The sequence below is a fragment of the Bombina bombina genome, chromosome 3 (genome assembly GCF_027579735.1).
Source record: "Bombina bombina isolate aBomBom1 chromosome 3, aBomBom1.pri, whole genome shotgun sequence".
In the NCBI taxonomy this organism is placed as follows: Eukaryota; Metazoa; Chordata; class Amphibia; order Anura; family Bombinatoridae; genus Bombina; species Bombina bombina.
The window spans coordinates 864421756-864445912 of record NC_069501.1 but is presented as its reverse complement, the minus strand read 5'-3'; the positions used below and the strand labels follow the sequence as shown (position 1 = coordinate 864445912).

Sequence of the window (24157 nt, the reverse complement as noted above, 5' to 3'; positions counted from 1 at the left end):
AATGGTATTATTCTCAATTGTTAAACCATCTAGTTTTCTCAAAACATCCCCTGTATCTTTTATGTAAGAGGGCAGGGATTCCAGGAAGAGCTGTAAGCAATAATCAATATATTTGGACACATTCTCACCCAGGCTACCCTGTCCTGAAACAATGGGTCTCCCCGGTGGTGGAGTTTTATTCTTATGAAGTTTTGGTATAGTGTAAAAAGTTGCTGTTCGTGGGTTTTTAATATTCATAAAGTCAAACTCTGCTTTATTAATTGTTCCATTTTTCATAGCCTGGGTGAGAATGTAATCCAATTCAATCTGACATTCCATGGTTGGATCACTGTTCAATAACCTATAATGAGTTTCATCAGTAACCTGTTTTAGACATTCTTTTTTAAAGTCTATGGTGTTCATTATTACTACATTGCCACCCTTGTCCGATGGCTTCACCGTGATATCTTTGTCTTGTATTAGATCGTTTAATGCCCATCGCTGCTTCTTAGTTAAGTTGTCCTCATAGCCAGTATGTATGTCTAACTTGGCTATGTCATTTTCAACTAGCTTGACAAAGCTATTCACTGATCCTGCCATGGACAAGGGTGGCATGTACTGTGATTTCTTTTTCAAAGTAGTATAACCAATATGTTCAGGGTTTAGATCTTGAGATCCATCCATAGGATCTTGCAATGTCTCAGTCAGTGATGGTGTACTGTCACTATATAAGGATGTTAAATTGCCTAACATTTGTCTATCTCTCATGTCCAGAGTGTGTTGTTTTGGTTTACCTTGATGTATTTTGTTTAACACAATTTTACGTGCAAATAAATTTAGGTCCCTTATCACTGTGAATTTATCAATTTTATTTACTGGAGAGTAAGATAGACCCTTTTTCAAAACATCCTCATGTGCTTTGTTTAGTTTTTTATGTGATAAATGTACTACTTTTAAATCTTTATTGCTGCTTTGCTCAGTACCTGGTTTACAGTGTGATTCTACTGTTGACTTCTCAAATTGTACGTTTTCTTTGCTATATCGGCCCTCTCTGTGTTTTCTCCCTGCCCTACGTCTTTTGTATCTCCTTCCTTGTTCTTGGTTTTGGTATTCCCTAAAAAAGACCTTTGATTGCGTCTGTGCTTTTTATTTTTGTTTTTATTTCTATTTTGATAACTCTCACTAGCTGATGATTTGTCAGTGTCTGATGACGTGTCTGTATTCCAGTCACGTCCAAAGTCATATACCTTGTTAGTCTGGTAATCTTGATAATCTCTTTGAAATTTTCTTTTTTTGTGAAATTGAGTTTCTTCTTGGATTTTTCTAAGTTCTAATTTTACCCCATTCATTAATCTTTCATATTCCACATTGGTTTGCCATTTATCTATGATAATCTTACTTTCTTCCAGTTCTTTTTTCGCTTTTTCTAATCGCAGCTCATTTTCCCTGATTATCAATTTCATTAGATTAAATGAGCAATCAGATAAATGGTCATCCCATATTTTTGTAAAATCAGGTAAAAGAGGTTCTCTGAGGTTATTCCCTGGTCTCTTTTTTTTTTTTTTTTTTAATTAATAATTTATTTAAAATTAGGTTTTTATTTTTTGTTTTTTTGTTTTTTTCACAGCACTGGTAAACAAAGGTTGTATTTTAAAGATTTTATTGAGTTCAAACAAATACAGTTACAAAAAGAAAACACCAAGGTAATGTTTATACATGCAGGACGAAACTAATAATTATAAATGTCAAAATTTCTCATATTGTAAAGTATAGCATTATGTTCAGTATACGGATAACAAACTTCTTGGTAACATTGATTGAACATACGATCTCAGTTGTTTTTCAGGAATACAATAAAGCTCAATACAATAGCGAGATGTAATTGGATTAAAAAATAAAGCGTTTCTATAACGTATATACGTCTGTATGGGTGACCCATGAGAGAAAAAGAGAGAGTGAGTGATAGACAGAAAAGGGTAGGAAAGAAGAGGGGGGGGGAGGAGAGAATAGCCGGTCAGTTAGGGAGGGGAGAGAAAAAAAAAAAAAGGGGGGGGGGGAGGGGGTAGGAGGAGGAGAGACCGCCTCAATGATGGGCTGGGACTCTACTCTACTTATGCCTGTGCCCCTACTTCTTACAGAGTTCACTCTAAAGTTTATTGAGTTGTGACCAAGTCTCCCAGATTTGAAAATGTAAGATTACTTTGTTCAGCTGAGTGAAGATAGGGCACTCCATATGCTCAAAGTAATTCATAATTTTAACTACGTCGCCCCAGCTTGGGATTGTCTTTTGTTTCCATAATCTAGCTATTGCTAATTTGGTCACTGAGAACAAGTATATGCTCAGATAGTCTGTGGGAGTGGAGGTTGTCTTAATTTCTAAGTGAAATAGAATAGTTTGTGGGGAGATGCCAGTCGTGAGGTCTATGGACTTGCATTTATTAAGAACCTCAGTCCAAAAAGGTCATAATGTTGGGCATTCCCACCAAATGTGGGCCGGCGATCCCACCAACCAACACTCCCTCCAACACAGTGGGGAGTTTAAATGGGAGATTTTAAAAAGCCTAAGCGGCGTGAGATGCCATTGGGTGCATACTTTCACGTATAACTCTAGTAGGGTTATGCAATGAAGCAATGTTTAGTTTGTGTGGCAGCCTTGGACCAAGCGGCTTGGTCTGCGTAAAATTGCAAGTCTCTTTCCCAGGCCAAAATATAGGCCGACTTCAGCAGGTCTCTATATGAAGTTGAGAGCGCCCGAGGCGTCTTTAGGGTGCAAGCCCATCTCTTCTCCCATTCCGTTGGCTCGCGTAATGGTATATCTAGAAATCCCCACGACCTTAGGAGACTACGTAATCTCCAAAACTCAAATTGTAGTAGAGGCGGAGGGTTGTAGGTTGACTAGAATTGTGAGGTAGCAATAAATCTCCCTCTAGGAAACAGATCGGCGATGCAATTTATATCTCGTTCTCACCAGAAGTGCGGGTGTGAATCTTTGAGGGCTGCCAAGAGTCCCGACAAGGAGTGAGCTGGAGAGGGATGTGGGGCAATTTGCTGTAGTGAGTGCAGCCTATCCCAGAGACGAAGAGCTTGTAAGATAATGGTGTTATGGATTGTAAAAGAGGACCTAACATGTTTAGGGAGCCAAATAAGATCCGATAAGCTAAGTGGATAGGGTAACGTGGCCTGCTCAATTGCTTGCCACTTATTGAGCTCTGTAGAGACCTTCCATGAGAGGATATGAGCCATCCGTGCAGCCTCATGGTAGATTGTAATGTTAGGGGCACCTACCCCTCCTTTGCATAGTGGCTATTTCATTATCCGAGTGGCTACTCTGGGATGCTTATTTCTCCAAATATACTTATTGCAGACTTGTTGAAATTTACCTATGAGCGATTTAGGAATTGGAATGGGAAGGGAACGGAAGAGGTATGTGAGCTTGGGTAGCAGCATCATTTTAAATGCTGCAACCCGCCCTAGCCAGGAGATACATGGGACACTCCATGCATCCGCGCTTTTCTGAAACTGATGTAACAGGGGGTAAAAGTTGGACTCGATAATGGTAGATACACTGCATGAGAGGTACACACCAAGATGTTTAATTCTATGCTGGGACTAGTTGAATGGTTAAGTTCCTTTGAGGATCTCCAGCTCTCTCTCCGGTAAATTGATAGTGTATGCATCTGTTTTGCTAACATTTAGTTAATAGTAACTGATTTGGCCAAAGTCATTTAGTAATCGGAAAAGGCCGGGGAGAGACCTAGTGGGGTCTTCCAGAAGAATAGTTAAGTCATCCGCAAACAGTGCGGTCTTTTGCAGAATTCCTGGTCTCTTTTTGAATCTTAAGCATCTGGGGATCATTTTGGACTCAATATATTTGTTAATACTAGAGATTTCCCATTTTAATTTCAGTTGTTTACATGACCGATTTTTAAAGGTCTTAAAGGACTTATATATATTAGCACTGGCCTCGTCCTGAGTGGTATTATTAGTTTCTATGTCAAGTGAAAATGTCTCTGAAATATCACTTTCCCACTCTTCCTCATTTATAGCTGCCATATTCTAAGCCTTAGTCTAGTTCCGATGAGTACCAAATACACCAAGTCTGTATATATATTTTTCACAGGGAGCCAAGTAAGACCTTGAAAGAGTATAGAAAGAAAATAATATAACTCAAAATTAGTAATATCCATTTATCGGTCGAACCAGCTCAAAGAAAAAAGACCTGGATTAATGATATGGTAAAGAGAAACCTCAGACAAAAATATTGAATGTCAGAGGGTGCACAGGAGGAATCAGTATCGCATCTTTAGGGTTATACTGTGGATATAATTTATATCACATCCTATATTATAAAAGGCCAAGTGTTTGTCTGAAGCCGTCATGCGCAGTAGAGACAAACACTTGGCCTTGAGATAGGGAGCGCGAGGTACACAGCATACAAGCAGCTGTGAGATAGGGAGCGCGAGGTACACAAACAGCTGTGAGGTCTGGGGAGCGCGAGGTAAGCTGATTGAAACAGCCTGTGGCAAGAGATATGGAGCGCGAGCTACTCAACAGCTGTGAGGTCTGCTGCGTGAGAAGCGGCCACGCGCTCCCCAGACCTCACGGCGTTGCGAGGGGCGTGGCTGGGTGGGTGTCGCCGCGATGGGGCGTGGTCGGGTGGGGTCCCGCAATGTGAAGACAGAGCCAGAGAGGGGGGGGGAGAGCCAAAGGGGGGGAGAGAGCCAAAGGGGGGGGGGAGAGAGACAAAGGGGGGGGGAGAGAGACAAAGGGGGGGGGAGAGAGCCAAAGGGGGGGGAGAGAGCCAAAGGGGGGGGAGAGAGACAAAGGGGGGGGGGAGCCAAAGAGAATGGGGGGGGAGAGCCAAAGAGGGGGGAGAGAGAGAGCCAAAGAGGGGGGAGAAAGAGAGCCAAAGAGGAAAAAGAGCCAAAAAGGAGAGAGAGCCAAAGAGCGGGGAGAGAGAGCCAAAGAGGGGGGGGGGGAGAGCCAAAGAGGGGGGGGGGGAGCCAAAGAGGGGGGGAGAGAGCCAAAGAGGGGGGAGAGAGAGAGCCAAAGAGGAAAGAGAGCCAAAGAGGAGAGCAAAAGAGGGGAGAGAGACAAAGAGGGGGGGGCAGAGCCAAAGAGGGGGGGGGGCAGAGCCAAAGAGGGGGGGGGGGGAGAGCCAAAGAGGGGGGGGAGAGCGCCAAAGAGGGGGAAGAGAACAAAAGAGGGGGGGAGCGCCAAAGAGGGGGGGAGAGAACAAAAGAGGGGGGGGAGAGCAAAAGAGGGGGGGAGAGCCAAAGAGGGGGGGGAGAGCCAAAGAGGGGGGGGAGAGCCAAAGAGGGGGGAGAGAGAGAGCCAAAGAGGAAAGAGAGCCAAAGAGGAGAGAGAGCAAAAGAGGGGAGAGAGCCAAAGAGGGGGGAGAGAGAGCCAAAGGGGCGGAGAGCCAAAGAGGGGGGAGAGAGAGAGCCAAAGAGGAAAGAGAGCAAAAGAGGGGAGAGAGCCAAAGAGGGGGGAGAGAGAGAGCCAAAGAGGAAAGAGAGCCAAAGAGGAGAGAGAGCAAAAGAGGGGAGAGAGCCAAAGAGGGGGGAGAGAGAGCCAAAGGGGCGGAGAGCCAAAGAGGGGGGAGAGAGAGAGCCAAAGAGGAAAGAGAGCAAAAGAGGGGAGAGAGCCAAAGAGGGGGGGGAGAGCCAAAGAGGGGGGGGCAAGAGCCAAAGAGGGGGGAGGAAGCCAAAGAGGGGGGGGAGCCAAAGAGGGGGGAGAGAGAGCAAAAGAGGGGAGAGAGAGAGCAAAAGAGGGGAGAGAGAGAGCAAAAGAGGGGAGAGAGAGAGCAAAAGAGGGGAGAGAGAGAGCAAAAGAGGGGAGAGAGAGAGCAAAGGAGAGGGGGGAGAGAAAGCAAAAGAGAGGGGAGAGAGAAAGCAAAAGAGAGGGGGGAGAGAAAGCAAAAGAGAGGGGGGAGAGAGCAAGGGGTGGGACCGCTGTACTGCAAAAAATGGCCCGTGTACACGGGCTTTAGTACTAGTATCATATATTTGAGCTTTACATGTGCAATGTTATTATCACAGATTTAGCATAAATTAAATAAGCTGTTGATTTTTACTGCCATGGCCATGGCTTATGTTGTCTGAAGCCGTCATGCGCAGTAGAGACAAACATTTGGCCTTGAGATAGGGAGCGCGAGGTACACAGCATATAAGCAGCTGTGAAATAGGGAGCGCGAGGTACACAAACAGCTGTGAGGTCTGGGGAGCGCGAGGTAAGCTGATTGAAACAGCCTGTGGCAAGAGATATGGAGCGCGAGCTACTCAACAGCTGTGAGGTCTGCTGCGTGAGAAGCGGCCACGCGCTCCCCAGACCTCACAGCGTTGCGATGGGGGCGTGGCCGGGCGTCGCGAGGGGCGTGGCCGAGTGGGTGTCCCATGATGGGGCGTGGCCGGGCGGGGTCCCGCAATGTGAAGACAGAGCCAGAGAGGAGGGGAGAGAGCCAAAGGGGGGGGGGGGGAGAGACAAAGGGGGGGGGAGCCAAAGAGAAGGGGGGGAGAGCCAAAGAGGGGAGAGAGAGAGAGCCAAAGAGGGGGGAGAGAGAGAGCCAAAGAGGGGGGGAGAGAGAGAGCCAAAGAGGAAAAAGAGCCAAAAAGGAGAGAGAGCCAAAGAGGGGGGAGAGAGAGCCAAAGAGGGGGGGGGGGAGAGCCAAAGAGGGGGGGAGAGAGCCAAAGAGGGGGGAGAGAGCCAAAGAGGAAAGAGAGCCAAAGAGGTGAGCAAAAGAGGGGAGAGAGACAAAGAGGGGGGGGCAGAGCCAAAGAGGGGGGGGGCAGAGCCAAAGAGGGGGGGGAGAGCCAAAGAGGGGGGGGGAGAGCGCCAAAGAGGGGGGAGAGAACAAAAGAGGGGGGAGAGAGCAAAAGAGGGGGGGGAGCCAAAGAGGGGGGGGGAGCCAAAGGGGAGGGGAGAGCCAAAGAGGGGGGAGAGAGAGCCAAAGAGGAAAGAGAGCCAAAGAGGAGAGAGAGCAAAAGAGGGGAGAGAGCCAAAGAGGGGGGAGAGAGAGCCAAAGGGGGGGGAGAGAGCCAAAGGGGGGGAGAGAGCCAAAGAGGGGGGAGAGAGAGAGCCAAAGAGGAGAGAGAGCAAAAGAGGGGAGAGAGCCAAAGAGGGGGGGGAGAGCCAAAGAGGGGGGAGGAAGCCAAAGGGGGGGGGGGGAGCCAAAGAGGGGGGAGAGAACAAAAGAGGGGAGAGAGAGAGCAAAAGAGGGGAGAGAGAGAGCAAAGGAGAGGGGGGAGAGAAAGCAAAATAGGGGAGAGAGAGAGCAAAGGAGAGGGGGGAGAGAAAGCAAAAGAGAGGGGGGAGAGAAAGCAAAAGAGAGGAGGGAGAGAGTGAGCAAAAGAGAGGGGGGAGAGAGCAAGGGGTGGGACCGCTGTACTGCAAAAAATGGCCCATGTACACGGACTTTAGTACTAGTATCATATATTTGAGCTTTACATGTGCAATGTTATTATCACAGATTTAGCATAAATTAAATAAGCTGTTGATTTTTACTGCCATGGCCATGGCTTATGTTTTTATTCACTGTGGTTATTAATATATTCTTATGACATCTGTTTAGTCAATAAATTGTTCACTTCATTGTATCAATTTTGTGTATTTTGATTATTTGCCTTTTTGTGTCTGGTTCCTTGTGATTGCTGGATATTCCAAGTCTGTTATAATTTTATGGTGTATCACATGAGAAGTGCTGGCTAAGGAATCCTTTTCTTTTCTGTATTTTTTATCTTTTTTCTGTCATTTCCCTTTTTCTACCATTGAATCACACACACACATATATATATATATATATATATATATATATATATATATATATATATATATATATATATATATATATATATATATATATATTGCAGTGCAGGGTATTACATGGGATGATTTCTGAATAAATTGTGAATAGTATTTAACTTTTTATATGCAAACCAGTGTCGGTGAGCAGGGAAGGAGCTGCTAGTGTGTGAGAGGGGAGGAAGGAACTAGGAGATACTTGTCTGCAGTGTATGAGCAGGTAAGGAGGAGCTAGTGTGTGAGAGGAGGGAGGAACTAGGAGATACTTGTCTGCAGTATATGAGCAGGTAAGAATGAGCTAGTGAGTGAGAGAGGAGGGAAAAACTAGGAGATACTTGTCTGCAGTGTATGAGCAGGGAAGGAGCTGCTATTGTGTGAGGGGAGGAAGGAAGTAGGAGGTACTTGTCTGCAGTGTATATACAGGGGAGGAGGAGCTAGTGTGTGATAGGGGAGGAAGAAACTAGGAGATACGTGTCTGCAGTGTATGAGCAGGTAAGGAGGAGCTAGTGTGTGAGAGAGGAGGGAGGAACTAGGCGATACTTGTCTGCAGTGTATGAGCAGGTAAGGAAGAGCTAGTGTGTGAGAGGGGAGGAAGGAACTAGGAGGTACTTGTCTGCAGTGTATATACAGGGGAGGAGGAGCTAGTGTGTGAGAGGGGAGGAAGGAACTAGGAGATACGTGTCTGCAGTGTATGAGCAGGTAAGGAGGAGCTAGTGTGTGAGAGAGAAGGGAGGAACTAGGAGATACTTGTCTGCAGTGTATGAGCGGTTAAGGAGGAGCTAGTGTGTGAGAGAGGAGGGAGGAACTAGGAGATACTTGTCTGCAGTGTATGAGCAGGTAAGGAGGAGCTAGTGTGTGAGAGAGGAGGAAGGAACTAGGAGATACGTGTCTGCAGTGTATGAGCAGGTAAGGAGGAGCTAGTGTGTGAGAGAGAAGGGAGGAACTAGGAGATACTTGTCTGCAGTGTATGAGCGGTTAAGGAGGAGCTAGTGTGTGAGAGAGGAGGGAGGAACTAGGAGATACTTGTCTGCAGTGTATGAGCAGGTAAGGAGGAGCTAGCGTGTCAGAGAGGAGGAAGGAACTAGGAGGTACTTGTCCGCAGTGTATAAGCAGGGAAGGAGCTGCTAGTGTGTGAGGGGAGGATGGAACTAGGAGGTACTTGTCTGCAGTGTATATACAGGGGAGGAGGAGTTAGTGTGTGAGAGGGGAGGAAGGAACTAGGAGATACTTGTCTGCAGTGTATGAACAGGTAAGGAGGAGCTAGTGTGTGAGAGGAGGGAGGAACTAGGAGATACACTGTGGTTATTAATATATTCTTATGACATATCTGTTTAGTCAATAAAGTGTTCACTTCATTGTATCATTTGTGTATTTTGATTATTTGCCTTTTTGTGTCTGGTTCCTTGTGATTGCTGGATATTCCAAGTCTGTTATAATTTTATGGTGTATCACATGAGAAGTGCTGGCTAAGGAATCCTTTTCTTTTCTGTATTCTTTATCTTTTTTCTGTCATTTCCCTTTTTCTACCATTGAATCACATACATATATATATATATATATATATATATATATATATGAGATGGAAAGCGGAAATATACAGAGGCGCCAGGCTGAGGGGGTTAAAAAGATATGAGTACACAAATGGGTATACCTATATCGTACTAGAAGGCAGAGTTCCCCTTGGAGCAAAGAACCAACCATGTAGCAGCTGTCCCTTTAGGAGGAGTGTGAAAGCTGCACCAGATGAGAAAAAGGGGGATTCCCCAGCTGGCGCAGTATTTCCCCTCCTCAAAATTATGGAAAGAACAAGAGCACGTGCAAAGGGATAAGGTAGCGCTGGTTGTATAAAGATATAATTAGCACATTCAATAAGTGTGAGAAAATAGCGAGGCAAATGACAAAGTACACAGCAAATAAATCACCATTAGGTGTGTGGAATAATGTTCTCAAGATGTCCCAAATGCTTAAACACTTATTTGATATATATAAAAATGGTTAGATAATTCCAGACTTGAGGTATGAGTGAAATACAGACTTACAAGAAAGAACCTCAATCGTATGAGGTAAGTGATCAGCACATCAGGGAGTCCCTCTCAGTAGTTAAGGCTTGACCCCTTGGGATATTGGAGAAACTTCATACAGCAAGCTTGCCTTTTTCCTTCTGTTTTCCTGGGTATGGGTGAAACTTCAGGAGGTTAATACACCTTTCCCTCGGCCTCTTTCAGTATGGATCCTCTCAGGATGGTGTAGAAGTACCGGCTGGTGAGTCAATGACAAGAGGCATAGGGTTGTAACCACCAATCAGCAGCAGCTCCTGAGCCTACCTAGGTATACTTTTCAACAACACCAAGAGAACAAAGTAAATGTCTATATTTACATACTCTGTCTGAATCAGGAAACTTTTATTTTGACTTTATGTTCCTTTAAGTTTAGTATATTCAGCACTATCTTTCTTGCAGGATCACATGGTTTTCTACTAGTATTTCACTTTAGCTTTGGGTACAATTAACCCTTTTTATCCTGCAAGAAAGATAGTTCTGAATATACTAAACTTAAAGGAACATAAAGTCAAAATAAAAGTTTCCTGATTCAGACAGAGTATGTAAATATAGACATTTACTTTGTTCTCTTGGTGTTGTTGAAAAGTATACCTAGGTAGGCTCAGGAGCTGCTGCTGATTGGTGGTTACAGCCCTATGCCTCTTGTCATTGACTCACCAGCCGGTACTTCTACACCATCCTGAGAGGATCCATACTGAAAGAGGCCGAGGGAAAGGTGTATTAACCTCCTGAAGTTTCACCCATACCCAGGAAAACAGAAGGAAAAAGGCAAGCTTGCTGTATGAAGTTTCTCCAATATCCCAAGGGGTCAAGCCTTAACTACTGAGAGGGACTCCCTGATGTGCTGATCACTTACCTCATACGATTGAGGTTCTTTCTTGTAAGTCTGTATTTCACTCATACCTCAAGTCTGGAATTATCTAACCATTTTTATATATATCAAATAAGTGTTTAAGCATTTGGGACATCTTGAGAACATTATTCCACACACCTAATGGTGATTTATTTGCTGTGTACTTTGTCATTTGTCTCGCTATTTTCTCACACTTATTGAATGTGCTAATTATATCTTTATACAACCAGCGCTACCTTATCCCTTTGCACGTGCTCTTGTTCTTTCCATATATATATATATATATATATATATATATATATATATATATATATATATATATATTAGGGCTGCAACTAACGATTATTTTCATAATCGATTAATCGGCCGATAATTTTTTCGATTAATTGACTAATCGGATAAAATCCACATACTGAGTGTTAAAAATATAAACTTCAGACTAAAACTTTACATTGGCACAACCGTTTGTCCTATTTTCAAGCAGCAGAGGAGTGTTTTACAATTAAGTAAAACAAACCGCAAACTGTTTGAAAAGAGTTAGAACTAGAAACAGGTAGACTATCACTGTTTTTAACATTCTGTTATTCACTTTTTCAGAAACTTTGCATTGAAATGCAAAAATCTCGACATGTTCCTGGCTAAGGCTGGTTCTCTGTTTGCAGCTATATTTCCTGCAGCAGAGAAGAGGCACTCTGATGGTGTTGAGGTGCTTGAGATGCATAAGTAGGGTTTTGCCAATTTCGCCAAAGTGTGATATTTATCTGTGTTAGCTGTTCACCAATGCAAAGTGTTTTCCACCTTGGCAAGGGGCCTCTCAATAAAGTAAGCCTGGACTTCATTCTAACATAAAAAATATCTTGAATATCTGTATTTGTATGCAATGGTAAATAACCAGCTATAAAGGTGAGGGTAAAAAATCTAGTCCGCTTTAAAAAAAAAAAAAAGCGCTAAGGACTATATATCAAAACAGGTCAAAGCCTTACACGTTTATTTATACAGTACATATAATCAGCAATAGCAAGCAATCTGCTAATAATAGTCCACATCAATTAAAATAACTCCCACCAATCTAGGGGCTAGGTGTGAATAACGAGCTCGGCACTCTATCATGTAAAGCATAGTCCCAAATCACCTGATTTAATATAAACAATCCAAATGATGGACTGTATCTGGGTTGCACATAAGCCAGGAGTAGTTGTAAACTTATAGTGTCCTGAAAAAGTGAAACGTAAACGTCTGTAGACGTCCTTTAGGCTAAGGGCATAACCATAACACACAAAACCAAGTGCAGGAGCTCATCAGAGTGAAGCAGCTGGTGTTGTGCACAGACCAACTAATTGCAAACCAACTAATCGATTATGAGATTCGTTGACAACTATTTTCATAATCGATTATTATCGATTATGACGATTAGTTGTTGCAGCTCTAATATATATATATATATATATATATATATATATATAATATATATATATATACATATTGCAGTGCAGGGTATTACATGGGATGATTTCTGAATAAATTGTGAACAGTATTTAACTTTTTATATGGTATATGAGCAGGGAAGAAGGACCTAGTGTGTGAGAGAGGAGGAAGGAACAGTAGATACTTGTCTGCAGTGCATTGGCAGGGAAGGAAGAGCTAGTGTGTGAGAGAGGATGGAGGAACCAGGAGCTACTTGTCGGCAGTGTATGATTAGGGGAGGAGGAGCTAGTGTGTTAGAGGAGGGAGGAACCAGGAGATACTTGTCGGCAGTGTATGAGCTGGGGAGGAGGAGCTAGTGTGTGAGAGAGGAGAGAGCAACTAGGATATACTTGTCTGCAGTGTATGAACTGGGAATGAGGAGCTAGTGTGTGAGAGGAGGGAGTAACTAGGAGATACTTGTCTGCAGTGTATGAGCAGGGAAGGAGCTGCTAGTGTGTGAGGGGAGGAAGGAACTAGGAGGTACTTGTTTGCAGTGTATATACAGGGGAGGATGAGCAAGTGTGTGAGAGGACAGAGGAACTAGGAGATACTTATCTGCAGCGTATGAATTGGGAAGGAGGAGCTAGTGTGTGAAAGGGGAGGAAGGAACAAGGAGATACTTGTCTGCAGTGCATTGGCAGGGAAGGAGGAGCTAGTGTGTAAGTAGAGGATCGAGGAGATACTTGTCTGCAGTGTATATACAGGTAAGGATGAGCTAGTGTGTGAGAGAGGAGGGAGGAACTAAGAGATACTTGTCTGCAGTGTATGAGCAGGTAAAGAGGAGCTAGTGTGTGAGAGAGGAGGGAGGAAATAGGAGATACTTGTCTGCAGTATATGAGCAGGAAAGGAAGAGCTAGTGTGTGAGAGAGGATGGAGAAACCAGGAGATACTTGTCGGCAGTGTATGAATTGGGAAGGAGGAGCTAGTGTGTGAAAGGGGAGGAAGGAACAAGGATATACTTGTCTGCAGTGCATTGGCAGGGAAGGAGGAGCTAGTGTGTGAGTAGAGGAACGAGGAGATACTTGTCTGCAGTGTATATACAGGGGAGGAGGAGCTAGTGTGTGAGAGAGGAGGAAGGAACTAGGAGATACTTGTCTGCAGTGTATGAGCAGGGAAGGAGCTGCTAGTGTGTGAGGGGAGGAAGGAACTAGGAGGTACTTGTCTGCAGTGTATATACAGGGGAGGAGGAGCTAGTGTGTGAGAGGATGGAGGAACTAGGAGATACTTATCTGCAGTGTATGAATTGGGAAGGAGGAGCTAGTGTGTGAAAGGGGAGGAAGGAACAAGGAGATACTTGTCTGCAGTGCATTGGCAGGGAAGGAGGAGCTAGTGTGTGAGTAGAGGAACGAGGAGATTCTTGTCTGCAGTGTATGAGCAGGGAAGGAGGTGCTAGTGTGTGAGGGGAGGAAGGAACTAGGAGGTACTTGTCTGCAGTGTATATACAGGGGAGGAGGAGCTAGTGTGTGAGAGGACGGAGGAACTAGGAGATACTTATCTGCAGTGTATGAATTGGGAAGGAGGAGCTAGTGTGTGAAAGGGGAGGAAGGAACAAAGAGATACTTGTCTGCAGTGCATTGGCAGGGAAGGAGGAGCTAGTGTGTGAGTAGAGGAACGAGGAGATACTTGTCTGCAGTCTATATACAGGGGAGGAGGAGCTAGTGTGTGAGAGAGGAGGAAGGAACTAGGAGATACTTGTCTGCAGTGTATGAGCAGGGAAGGAGCTGCTAGTGTGTGAGGGGAGGAAGGAACTAGGAGGTACTTGTCTGCAGTGTATATACAGGGGAGGAGGAGCTAGTGTGTGAGAGGATGGAGGAACTAGGAGATACTTATCTGCAGTGTATGAATTGGGAAGGAGGAGCTAGTGTGTGAAAGGGGAGGAAGGAACAAGGAGATACTTGTCTGCAGTGCATTGGCAGGGAAGGAGGAGCTAGTGTGTGAGTAGAGGAACAAGGAGATTCTTGTCTTCAGTGTATGAGCAGGGAAGGAGGTGCTAGTGTGTGAGGGGAGGAAGGAACTAGGAGGTACTTGTCTGCAGTGTATATACAGGGGAGGAGGAGCTAGTGTGTGAGAGGACGGAAGAACTAGGAGATACTTATCTGCAGTGTATGAATTGGGAAGGAGGAGCTAGTGTGTGAAAGGGGAGGAAGGAACAAGGAGATACTTGTCTGCAGTGCATTGGCAGGGAAGGAGGAGCTAGTGTGTGAGTAGAGGAACGAGGAGATACTTGTCTGCAGTGTATATACAGGGGAGGAGGAGCTAGTGTGTGAGAGAGGAGGAAGGAACTAGGAGATACTTGTCTGCAGTGTATGAGCAGGTAAGGAGGCGCTAGTGTGTGAGAGAGGAGGGAGGAACTAGGAGATACTTGTCTGAAGTGTATGAGCAGGTAAAGAGGAGCTAGTGTGTGAGAGGGGAGGAAATAACTAGGAGGTACTTGTCTGCTGTGTATATACAAGGTAGGAGGAGCTAGTGTGTGAGAGAGGATGGAGGAACCAGGAGATACTTGTCGGCAGTGTATAAGAAGGGGAGGAGGAGCTAGTGTGTGAGAGAGGAGGAAGGAACTAGGAGATACTTGTCTGCAGTATATGAGCAGGGAAGAAGGACCTAGTGTGTGAGAGGAGGAAGGAACAGGAGATACTTGTCTGCAGTGCATTGGCAGGAAAGGAAGAGCTAGTGTGTGAAAGAAGATGGAGGAACCAGGAGATACTTGACGGCAGTGTATGAGCAGGGGAGGAGGAGCTAGTGTGTTAGAGGAGGGAGGAACCCGGAGATACTTGTCGGCAGTGTATGAGAAGGGGAGGAGGAGCTAGTGTGTGAGAGAGGAGGAAGGAACTAGGAGATACTTGTCTGCAGTATATGAGCAGGGAAGAAGGACCTAGTGTGTGAGAGAGGAGGAAGGAACAGGAGATACTTGTCTGCAGTGCATTGGCAGGGAAGGAAGAGCTAGTGTGTGAGAGAGGATGGAGGAACCAGGAGATACTTGTCGGCAGTGTATGAATTGGGAAGGAGGAGCTAGTGTGTGAAAGGGGAGGAAGGAACAAGGAGATACTTGTCTGCAGTGCATTGGCAGAGGGAAGGAGGAGCTAGTATGTGAGTAGAGGAACGAGGAGATACTTGTCTGCAGTGTATATACAGGTAAGGATGAGCTAGTGTGTGAGAGAGGAGGAAGGAACTAGGAGATACTTGTCTGCAGTGTATGAGCAGGAAAGGAGGAGCTAGTGTGTGAGAGAGGAGGGAGGAACTAGGAAATACTTGTCTGAAGTGTATGAGCAGGTAAGGAGGAGCTAGTGTGTGAGAGGGGAGGAAAGAACTAGGAGATACTTGTCTGAAGTGTATGAGCAGGTAAGGAGGAGCTAGTGTGTGAGAGGGGAGGAAAGGACTAGGAGGTACTTGTCTGCAGTGTATGAGCAGGGAAGGAGCTGCTAGTGTGTGAGGGGAGGAAGGAACTAGGAGGTACTTGTCTGCAGTGTATATACAGGGGAGGGGGAGCTAGTGTGTGAGAGAGGCTGGAGGAACCAGGAGATACTTGTCGGCAGTGTATGAGAAGGGGAGGAGGAGCTAATGTGTGAGAGAGGAGGAAGGAACTAGGAGATACTTGTCTGCAGTATATGAGCAGGGAAGAAGGACCTAGTGTGTGAGAGAGGAGGAAGGAACAGGAGATACTTGTCTGCAGTGCATTGGCAGGGAAGGAAGAGCTAGTATGTGAGAGAGGATGGAGGAACCAGGAGATAGTCTGCAGTATATGAGCAGGGGAGGAGGAGCTAGTGTGTGAGAGAGGAGAGAGAAACTAGGATATACTTGTCTGCAGTGTATGAACTGGGAAGGAGGAGCTAGTGTGTGAGAATGGAGGAATGAACAGGAGATACTTGTCTGCAGTGCATTGGCAGGGAAGGAGGAGCTAGTGTGTGAGAAAGGATGGAGGAACCAGGAGATACTTGTCGGCAGTGTATGAGCAGGGGAGGAGGAGCTAGTGTGTGAGCGATGAGGAAGGAACTAGGAGATACTTGTCTGTAGTGTATGAGCAGGGAAGAAGGACCTAGTGTGTGAGAGAGGAGGGAGGAACTCAGAATCATTATCTAATATGTTACTTCCTTCTACTATTATAATCTTTTAGAATTATTATATTATTTTATTATATTTAATTTGTTTCAAACTTATTTCACCAAGTAACTAAAGGAAGTGCTAAGTAAGTTCCTAACTTGCAGTGATGATGCTGTGTACTCACTGGCTGATGGTCCGTGGTTCCATCTTTATGTGATTGCACTGAGGAGTCTTCAGACATAACGGATGACTGGGAGAACGTGCGGTTCCTTGATGGCTTAACCAGCTGGTTTTCTTGTTCATCATCTTCACTTTTTAGAAGAGAAGTAAAATCTAGACCTGATTTCAGAAGATCAGGAAATGATCCCTTTCCAACCATTTTGCCCTTGGAACCAGAGAGTAAATATACAATTTAGCTTGTTTTTTCAGCCTAATGTAAAGTTATAATATATTCCAACGTTCTTCACATAGAAGACTATGTTGTATTTATTCATAAATACATATTTCTACACATACTGTATATCTGCTATGTGCAAAACACTGGAATGTGAAATATTTACAGTAAATATGGTACAAAATAAAAGTACAACACTTATGAATATTGCATAAATATGTTTTACATATTTTCATCTACTTGGCTGTAAACGGCTCCAATGCACACACACACACACACACACATATATATATATATATATATATATATATACACACACACATACACAGATACAAAATTTGTTTTTTTTAGCATACCTTACAAAAAGTTTATATACACATCTTTGGTAGTGCTGTCAATATGACCCAGTAATAACACAAACAAAAAGGTATCGGCGCATATCCATTTTCAAAAGCACAATATATTTTTTGAAATGCTGCAAAAAATGCCTGCAAACAACATCAAGAGACATTTATTATTCTTTTTAAATAAAATTGGGATCTTAGTCACATAATATGGCCATATTTTGCTTAGCCAGTTACCACTTACAAGGTGCCCCAATATAGACTGGTCCTAACACATAATAGCTTTCAAATTCATGAAGACAGTGAGCAATAGAGGGAAAGGGGTAAAATAACTAAATTTGGCCCCAAGAATGGCGCATTATGCAAAAGAAATTTTAAAAAAATTTGGCGCAAAACCAACACCAGAAAATGACACAACTCGCATCATAACAAACGCAATTTCACGCCAAAACAACTAGCATCAAAAAAGATGTAGGAAAACAACCAAGTCTGCACCATCAAAGGCACGAGTTTGCGGCAAAAAATTTTGTGCCAAGAATGACGCAATAAAAACCAGCATTTTGCGTCCTTGCGAGCCTAGATTTGCCCGCGAAAATATTGAAAAACAAGTCAAATTAGAAAAAGACTGAACCCCAGGTAAGAAAAGAGTTTAAATAAACTTCCCAACATGATTCCTATACCGAAACTGTTTAGACTGCAAAGGGAAACATACATAGACCTGACTCATGCCAAATATAAGTAAAATATATATATATTTAAAACTTTATATTAATACATAAAGCGCCAAACCATAGCTAAAAGTGTCTTAAACAATGATACATACTTACCGAAAGACACCCATTCACATATAGAAGATAGCCAAACCAGTACTGAAAACTATCCGCAGAGGTAATGGTATATAAGAGTATATTGTCGATCTGAAAAGGGAGGTAAGATATGAATCCCTACAACCGATAACAGAACCATTGAAAAGATTTCCTGTGAGAGAAACCACAAAATCAATAGGCGATGCTCTCTTCACATCCCTCTGACAAACACTGTACTCTGAGAGGAATTGGGCTTCAGAATGCTCTTAAAAATCAAGCACAAACTTACTTCACCACCTCCATAGGAGGCAAAGTTTGTAAAACTGAGTTGTGGGTGCTGTGGTGGTATGTGTATTTATAGGCATTCAAGGTTTGGGAAACTTTGCCCCCTCCAGGTAGGAATGTATATCCCATACGTCACTAGCTCATGGACTCTTTCCAATTACATGAAAGAAACTTAAAACATAGCGTTTATTGCAAAAGAATAAGATCCAGCGTACATCAATAAAAACATAAACAGCCAGAGCAGCATCGGTTTTATTGTCTCCATCTAGCGCCATCTACCAATAGTGTTGCTTTTGTATTAATTTTGACTATCTAGGAAGGAGATAGTATATAGAGATAGGCAAGTTGGGAGAGCTTAGCGCATCACTTCATACTAAATCTATAGATGGATGGGACGCTTAGAAATGTGTTTAGGCACTTCAAGTTACCTCCTTCTTGGGAACCATTAAGAGGTTTGAATAGAACCCCAGACATCTTTCTGATGCAGGTACCGGGACAATTACTCCTAAAGAGAAAAGGTCCCGTACGCAGACTAAAAAGGCAGTCCTCTTCTATGGTCTTGTAGACAGTCTGGAGAGAAGGAATCTGCCCTGGGTGGATGGGACTTGAATCCTATCCGGTATCCCTGAGATACGACCTCCAGTACCCAAGAGTCCTGAACTTCCTGAAGCCAAGTGTTTGAGAAAAGTGACAATCTGTCCCCTACTCAATTTGATCCCAGATCGGGGGCCGCCCCTTAATGCCGACTTGTTATTGGTGGGCTTCTTTGTCTGTTTGGACTGAGCCGGCTTCTAAATACTCTTGGGCTGCTAGGGCTTGGAGGAGGATTGAGATAATTGTGAAAATTTGATGACTGTCGTCCCTTAGGTCTGTTCTTCTTATCCTGTAGCAGGAGGGCTCCTTACCCTCCGGTAACCATGGAAGTTATGGAGTCTAGACCTGGTCCGAATAAGCTCTTCCTCTTGAAGGGGAGAGAAAGTAACCAAGATTTAGAAGTCATATCCGCAGACCAAGACTTCAACCAGAGAGCCCGGCGGGCTAGAACCGCAAAACCTGAAGCCTTTGCGTTCAGGCAAATAATTTGCATATTCACATCACAGATAAAGGAGTTAGCAATTCTTAATGCCTTAATTTTCTTCTGAATATCCTCGAGGGGAGATTTCACCGCAATAAGTTCAGACAGAGAGTCGCACCAGTAGGTAGCTGTTCCCGTCACCGCGGCTTCTTCTGATGCAGCTTGGAATAAAAAGCCTGTGTGTTGGAACATTCTCCTCAGGAAAGTTTCCAACTTCTTGTCCATAGGCTCTCTAAAGGACAAACTATCCTCAAGGGGGATAGTAGTACGCTTAGCTAGCATCAATTGGCGCAATCCACCTTAGGTATGGAACCCCACAATTCTATTTGAGAGTCAGGGACCGGGAACAATTTCTTAAAAGTTGAGTAGAGAGAAGTTCCGATTCTTTTGCATTCATTACTAATAATGTTCGCCATATAAACTGGTACAGGAAAAGTCTGTGGGACCTTCCTGTCTTCGTAGACCCTATCTAACTTAGGGATCTTAGGTTCCTCAGGTAGCTTAGCATCTCGAACCTCTAGCGTAGACAGGACCTCCTTTAGTAAAAAAACACAAATGTTCAATTTTGAATCTAATGGAGGGATCCTCCGCCGGAGACTTAGTAACAGACATCTCTGATGCTACAGAGGTTAACTCATCCTCGGATAGCTGAAACATGCAGACTAGATCCGATAGGAATTTAGATGACTCTAAGGCATCTACTTATCAAAGCGTCAACTGTGCTACATTCGCCGGCACCAATACGCTTGCTTGACATCGCCGCCGCAAACCTGAATACGTTTTCCATATTTAACAAAAAAGCTGTCAAAAAGCCGCGCACCAAGTACGGGGCGATGAGCAGCGGACTGTTGATAACTAAAAGTCAGCGATCTCACTGCTCTTCGGCTTTTTCACAGCTTTATTTGTATACTGTCACTAAACACCCACACTATACTAAACCGCCACTCCCGGAGCCCACCACCACTCGAATAAAGTTATTAACCCCTAAACCGCCACTCCCGGACCCTGCCACAACGAAATAAACTGTTTAACCCCTAAACCTCCACTCCCGGAGCCCACCGCCACTTACATTACATTTATTAACCCCTAATCTGCCGCCCCCAACGTCGCCGCCACCTACATTACATTTATTAACCCCTAATCTGCCACCCCCAACGTCATTGCCACTATTCTAAATTTATTAACCCCTAAACCTAAGTCTAACACACTAACCCTAACACCCCCTAACAAATATTATTTCAATAAATCTAAAGAAAAATTAATATTATTAACTAAATTATTCCTATTTAAAACTAAATACTTACCTATAAAATAAACCCTAAGCTAGCTACAATATAACAAATAGTTACATTGTATCAGGCTTATGGTTTATTTTTATTTTACAGGCAACTTTGTATTTATTTTAAACTAGGTAGAATAGTTATTAAATAGTTATTAACTATTTAATAACTACCTAGATAAAATAAATACAAATTGACCTGTAAAATAAAACCTAACCTAAGTTACAATTACACCTAACACTACACTACAATTAAATTATTTCCCTAAATTAAATACAATTCAATACAATTAAATTATCTAAAGTACAAAAAAACACACTAAATTACAGAAAATAATAAACAAATTACAAGATTTTTAAACTAATTACACCTAATCTAATAGCCCTAACAAAATAAAAAAAGCCCCCCCCCCAAAAAAAAAAAAAAAATTGCCCCAAAATAATCAGCTTTTACCTGGAAAAAAAATACAAACAACTCCCCAACAGTAAAACCCACCACCCACTTGCCTGTAAAATAAAAATAAACCCTAAGCTAGCTACAATGTAACTATTAGTTATATTGTAGCTAGCTTAGGGTTTATTTTACAGGTAAGTATTTAGTTTTAAATAGGAATAATTTAGTTAATAATATTAATTTTTCTTTAGATTTATTTAAATAATATTTCGGTTAGGGGGTGTTAGGGTAAGAGTTAGACTTAGGTTTAGGGGTTAATACATTTAGAATAGTGGTGGCGACGTTGGGTGCGGCAGATTAGGGGTTAATAACATAATGTAGGTGACGTGGGCTCCGGGAGCGGCGGTTTAGGGGTTAATAAGTATAATGTAGGTGGCGTCAGATTAGGGGTGTTTAGACTCGGGGTACATGTTAGGGTGTTAGGTGTAAACATAACTTTGTTCTCCCATAGGAATCAATGGGATATCGGGCAGCAGCGAACATGAGCTTTCGCTGCTTTCAGACTCCCATTGATTGATTGAAAACCAGGTACGCTGGGCCGGAATAGTGGCGAGCGTACCTGGTAGGTATTTGTTAAATAGCAAAAGTAGTCAGATTTGCATAATTTGCATTCGGAACATCTGTAGTGATGTAAGCATCGTTCTGTGTCGGACTGAGACCGGCGGATCGTATGTTACGTCACAAAATTCTACTTTTGCCGGTCTGTAGGGTTTGATAAATATGGAGAATCAAGCTCTCCCCAATTACGCTGCGGAATTCCAGCGTATTTGCGGTTGACGCCATAGTCGGAGAATTATGTTTAACCTTTCTCTTATGTTTCCCAGAGATAGGTATGGCACTCAGGGCCGCAAACACTGCCGATTGTAGCTGCGCTGTAAAGTTTGCAGGAAAAAGGCCCCCTCCAGATGGACCAAACCAATTAATGAGGAAATCAGGGAAAACAAAGAACACACACAAATGTTCCCTGGGATCCTCTAGGAGGCGCTAGAAGTGCTAAAAAAAAAAAACCAAGCACACAATGCAATATTATAAGGTAATGTCTAAGTAACACATAAACTAAATGTAATTCTCATAAAATAAAAATAGCTAGAGTATAAGCTGATATATTACCACTGGTACATATATGAGCGTAAGAAAGTCCAAATAAATATCAGCTTAGATTCTTGATGTTGGGAATGTATGTTTGATTGTAGAGAAGATCCAGGAGGCAGCTCTCTAACAGCATACAATGATGGACAATCTGTTATAAAGATAAAATAGATAGAGGCGCCAATGGTGCAGATCAATGAGGAATCTCAAGAACTACCAGTAAGAGATATACACAGGGTACTCACTTGTAGCAAAGGCACTCAATTATGCCCATAGAAACAGGCTGTATTTTTACAGCAGTCCAGCTAGCTGATCAAGGCCCCACGGACAACTCCAAGGTGCAGGGGATCATCAGGTCCAAAGTGTAAACCAAGAGGTATACAAGCAGGATAGTAAGGTTAGGGACTCACACCTTAATAGTAGCGTAGCACCAAGATATAGTGGACACTTAAAGTTGGTAAAATAAAAACTAATTTATTTAAAAATTGTAAAATACACAACTCATTCTTGCGCCAAATAAAATCTTGGATAAGAGGAGAAACAATGCAACGCGTTTCTCAGTAAGAACTGTTTCATCAGGCATCTCCAGATGGAGAATTAGCTGTGCTGCGGGGAACTGTATGTGAAGTGGTTTGAGTAGACAGGGCAGAAATCTCTCGGGTCATAGAATCTTGAGAGGTTGATGGCTCAGAGGGACTAATTGCGCTATGGGTATTGAAAGACTTAGCTCCCTTCTTAGACTTTAAAACAGTGCTTAGGCAATTGGAACAAAATTGAGCAGGCGGGCAAACCACAGCCTCCTCACAATATAAATTGGTATTATTATTCATTATAGAAGGAGTGGAACCCTCTAACCTAGTATCAGAGTCTTCCATAGCTTTGGTATGTAATTCCACAGATGGAATAAAAAAATTGTTACAAAAAACAATAATTTTTAATATAAACAGGCACCTTTACAATCCCAATGGCTGGAGTACTTACCATATCCTAGACCCAGACAAATGATCAGTAAAAAGCTCTCCTCAGGAGTGCTGTCTGTAGCAGGATTGCAAGGAAGTGAAAGAGGCCGCACCCGGTCATGTGGTGCGCAAGACAGGACTTCCCCTGCTATGCAAAAGAGTGTTAAGCGAATTTGAGCTGTGTACACTCAAAAACGAAAGTGAAACCTGTCTGTCCCCAAGCCAAAAGCACACAGTCTTATGAGCCCAAACCTAATGCAGAACATAAAAATTCCCATAAATGTTCCCAATAATCTCCCTAAAGTAGATATTTACCCTTGATCCTATTGAGTTATAGAGGAGTAACACTGTGACCCTATACAGGACTCCCTGCTATAACAATAAAGTAGACTTACCCTCTAGGATCCATGCTGTGGAACAGATACAGCCTCTCAAGTGTGACAGCTTTGTAGTGACGCTCTGACAGGGACCTGAGTGATTAAAAGCAAGCAGTGAAACTCGTCAACACTGATTGCTCAGAAGTTGTTAGCTAACAGCCTGGATGGCATTGCAGAAAAACTTTCCCTGCATTTCCAGACTCTAACTTTCATCAATACTCTCACTAAGAGGTTTATATGATTACTTAAAACTCCAGTCCTTTCCTGAAGGGAACATACCCATTACAGCACTATCCGAATCTTCTGACACTTCTCTGCCACCTCCTCTAGTGACGAAATTCAAAGAATGACTGGGAGGATAGGGGAAGTGGGAGGGATATTTAAGCCATTGGCTGGGGTGGAATCTCCCTGCCTTATGAAAAGAAATAAACTACTTCAAGTCATGTTTGAATATATTATGATTTTCTGTCCAATGTTTGTATAAATTCTATGGGAAATTGTCCATTTAGATATATTGTTAAATATAGGTATATAACTATTTCTGCTAACTAAAAGCATAGCCCTGGATTACAAGTGGCACGCTAACTGTAGCGAGCTAGCAATATGGGGATTGTCTTGGCGTGTATTAAGAGTTAAAAGTAAATGTGTTGGCTAGAAAGCAATCACGATTTATGTAAGCGCAACTTCAGAGCTCACATAAAGAGTAGGGGAATAAAAAAGTTGCACTGAACACAGCATAAATACATGTAAAAGTGCAGTTACATTCAAATAAACACTGACAAAAATGAGTTTAAAAAAATATTTAAAAAGTTATGACTCAAAGATAGATGCTAAAAGGTGCTAGAAAAAACAAAATTTATGCTTACCTGATAAATTTATTTCTCTTGTGGTGTATCCAGTC

At 43.2% G+C, this 24157-nt stretch overlaps 1 protein-coding gene across 1 annotated transcript in view; it reads right to left on the bottom strand.

Moving 5' to 3' along the window:
• The window catches only part of ABCC4 (ATP binding cassette subfamily C member 4), a 994138-nt gene that overhangs the window by 525394 nt on the left and 444587 nt on the right, over positions 1–24157 (bottom strand). The window contains exon 15 of the mRNA XM_053707839.1: positions 16379–16579. Coding sequence (XP_053563814.1) covers positions 16379–16579 — 201 coding nt within the window. The remainder of the gene's footprint in view (positions 1–16378; positions 16580–24157) is intronic.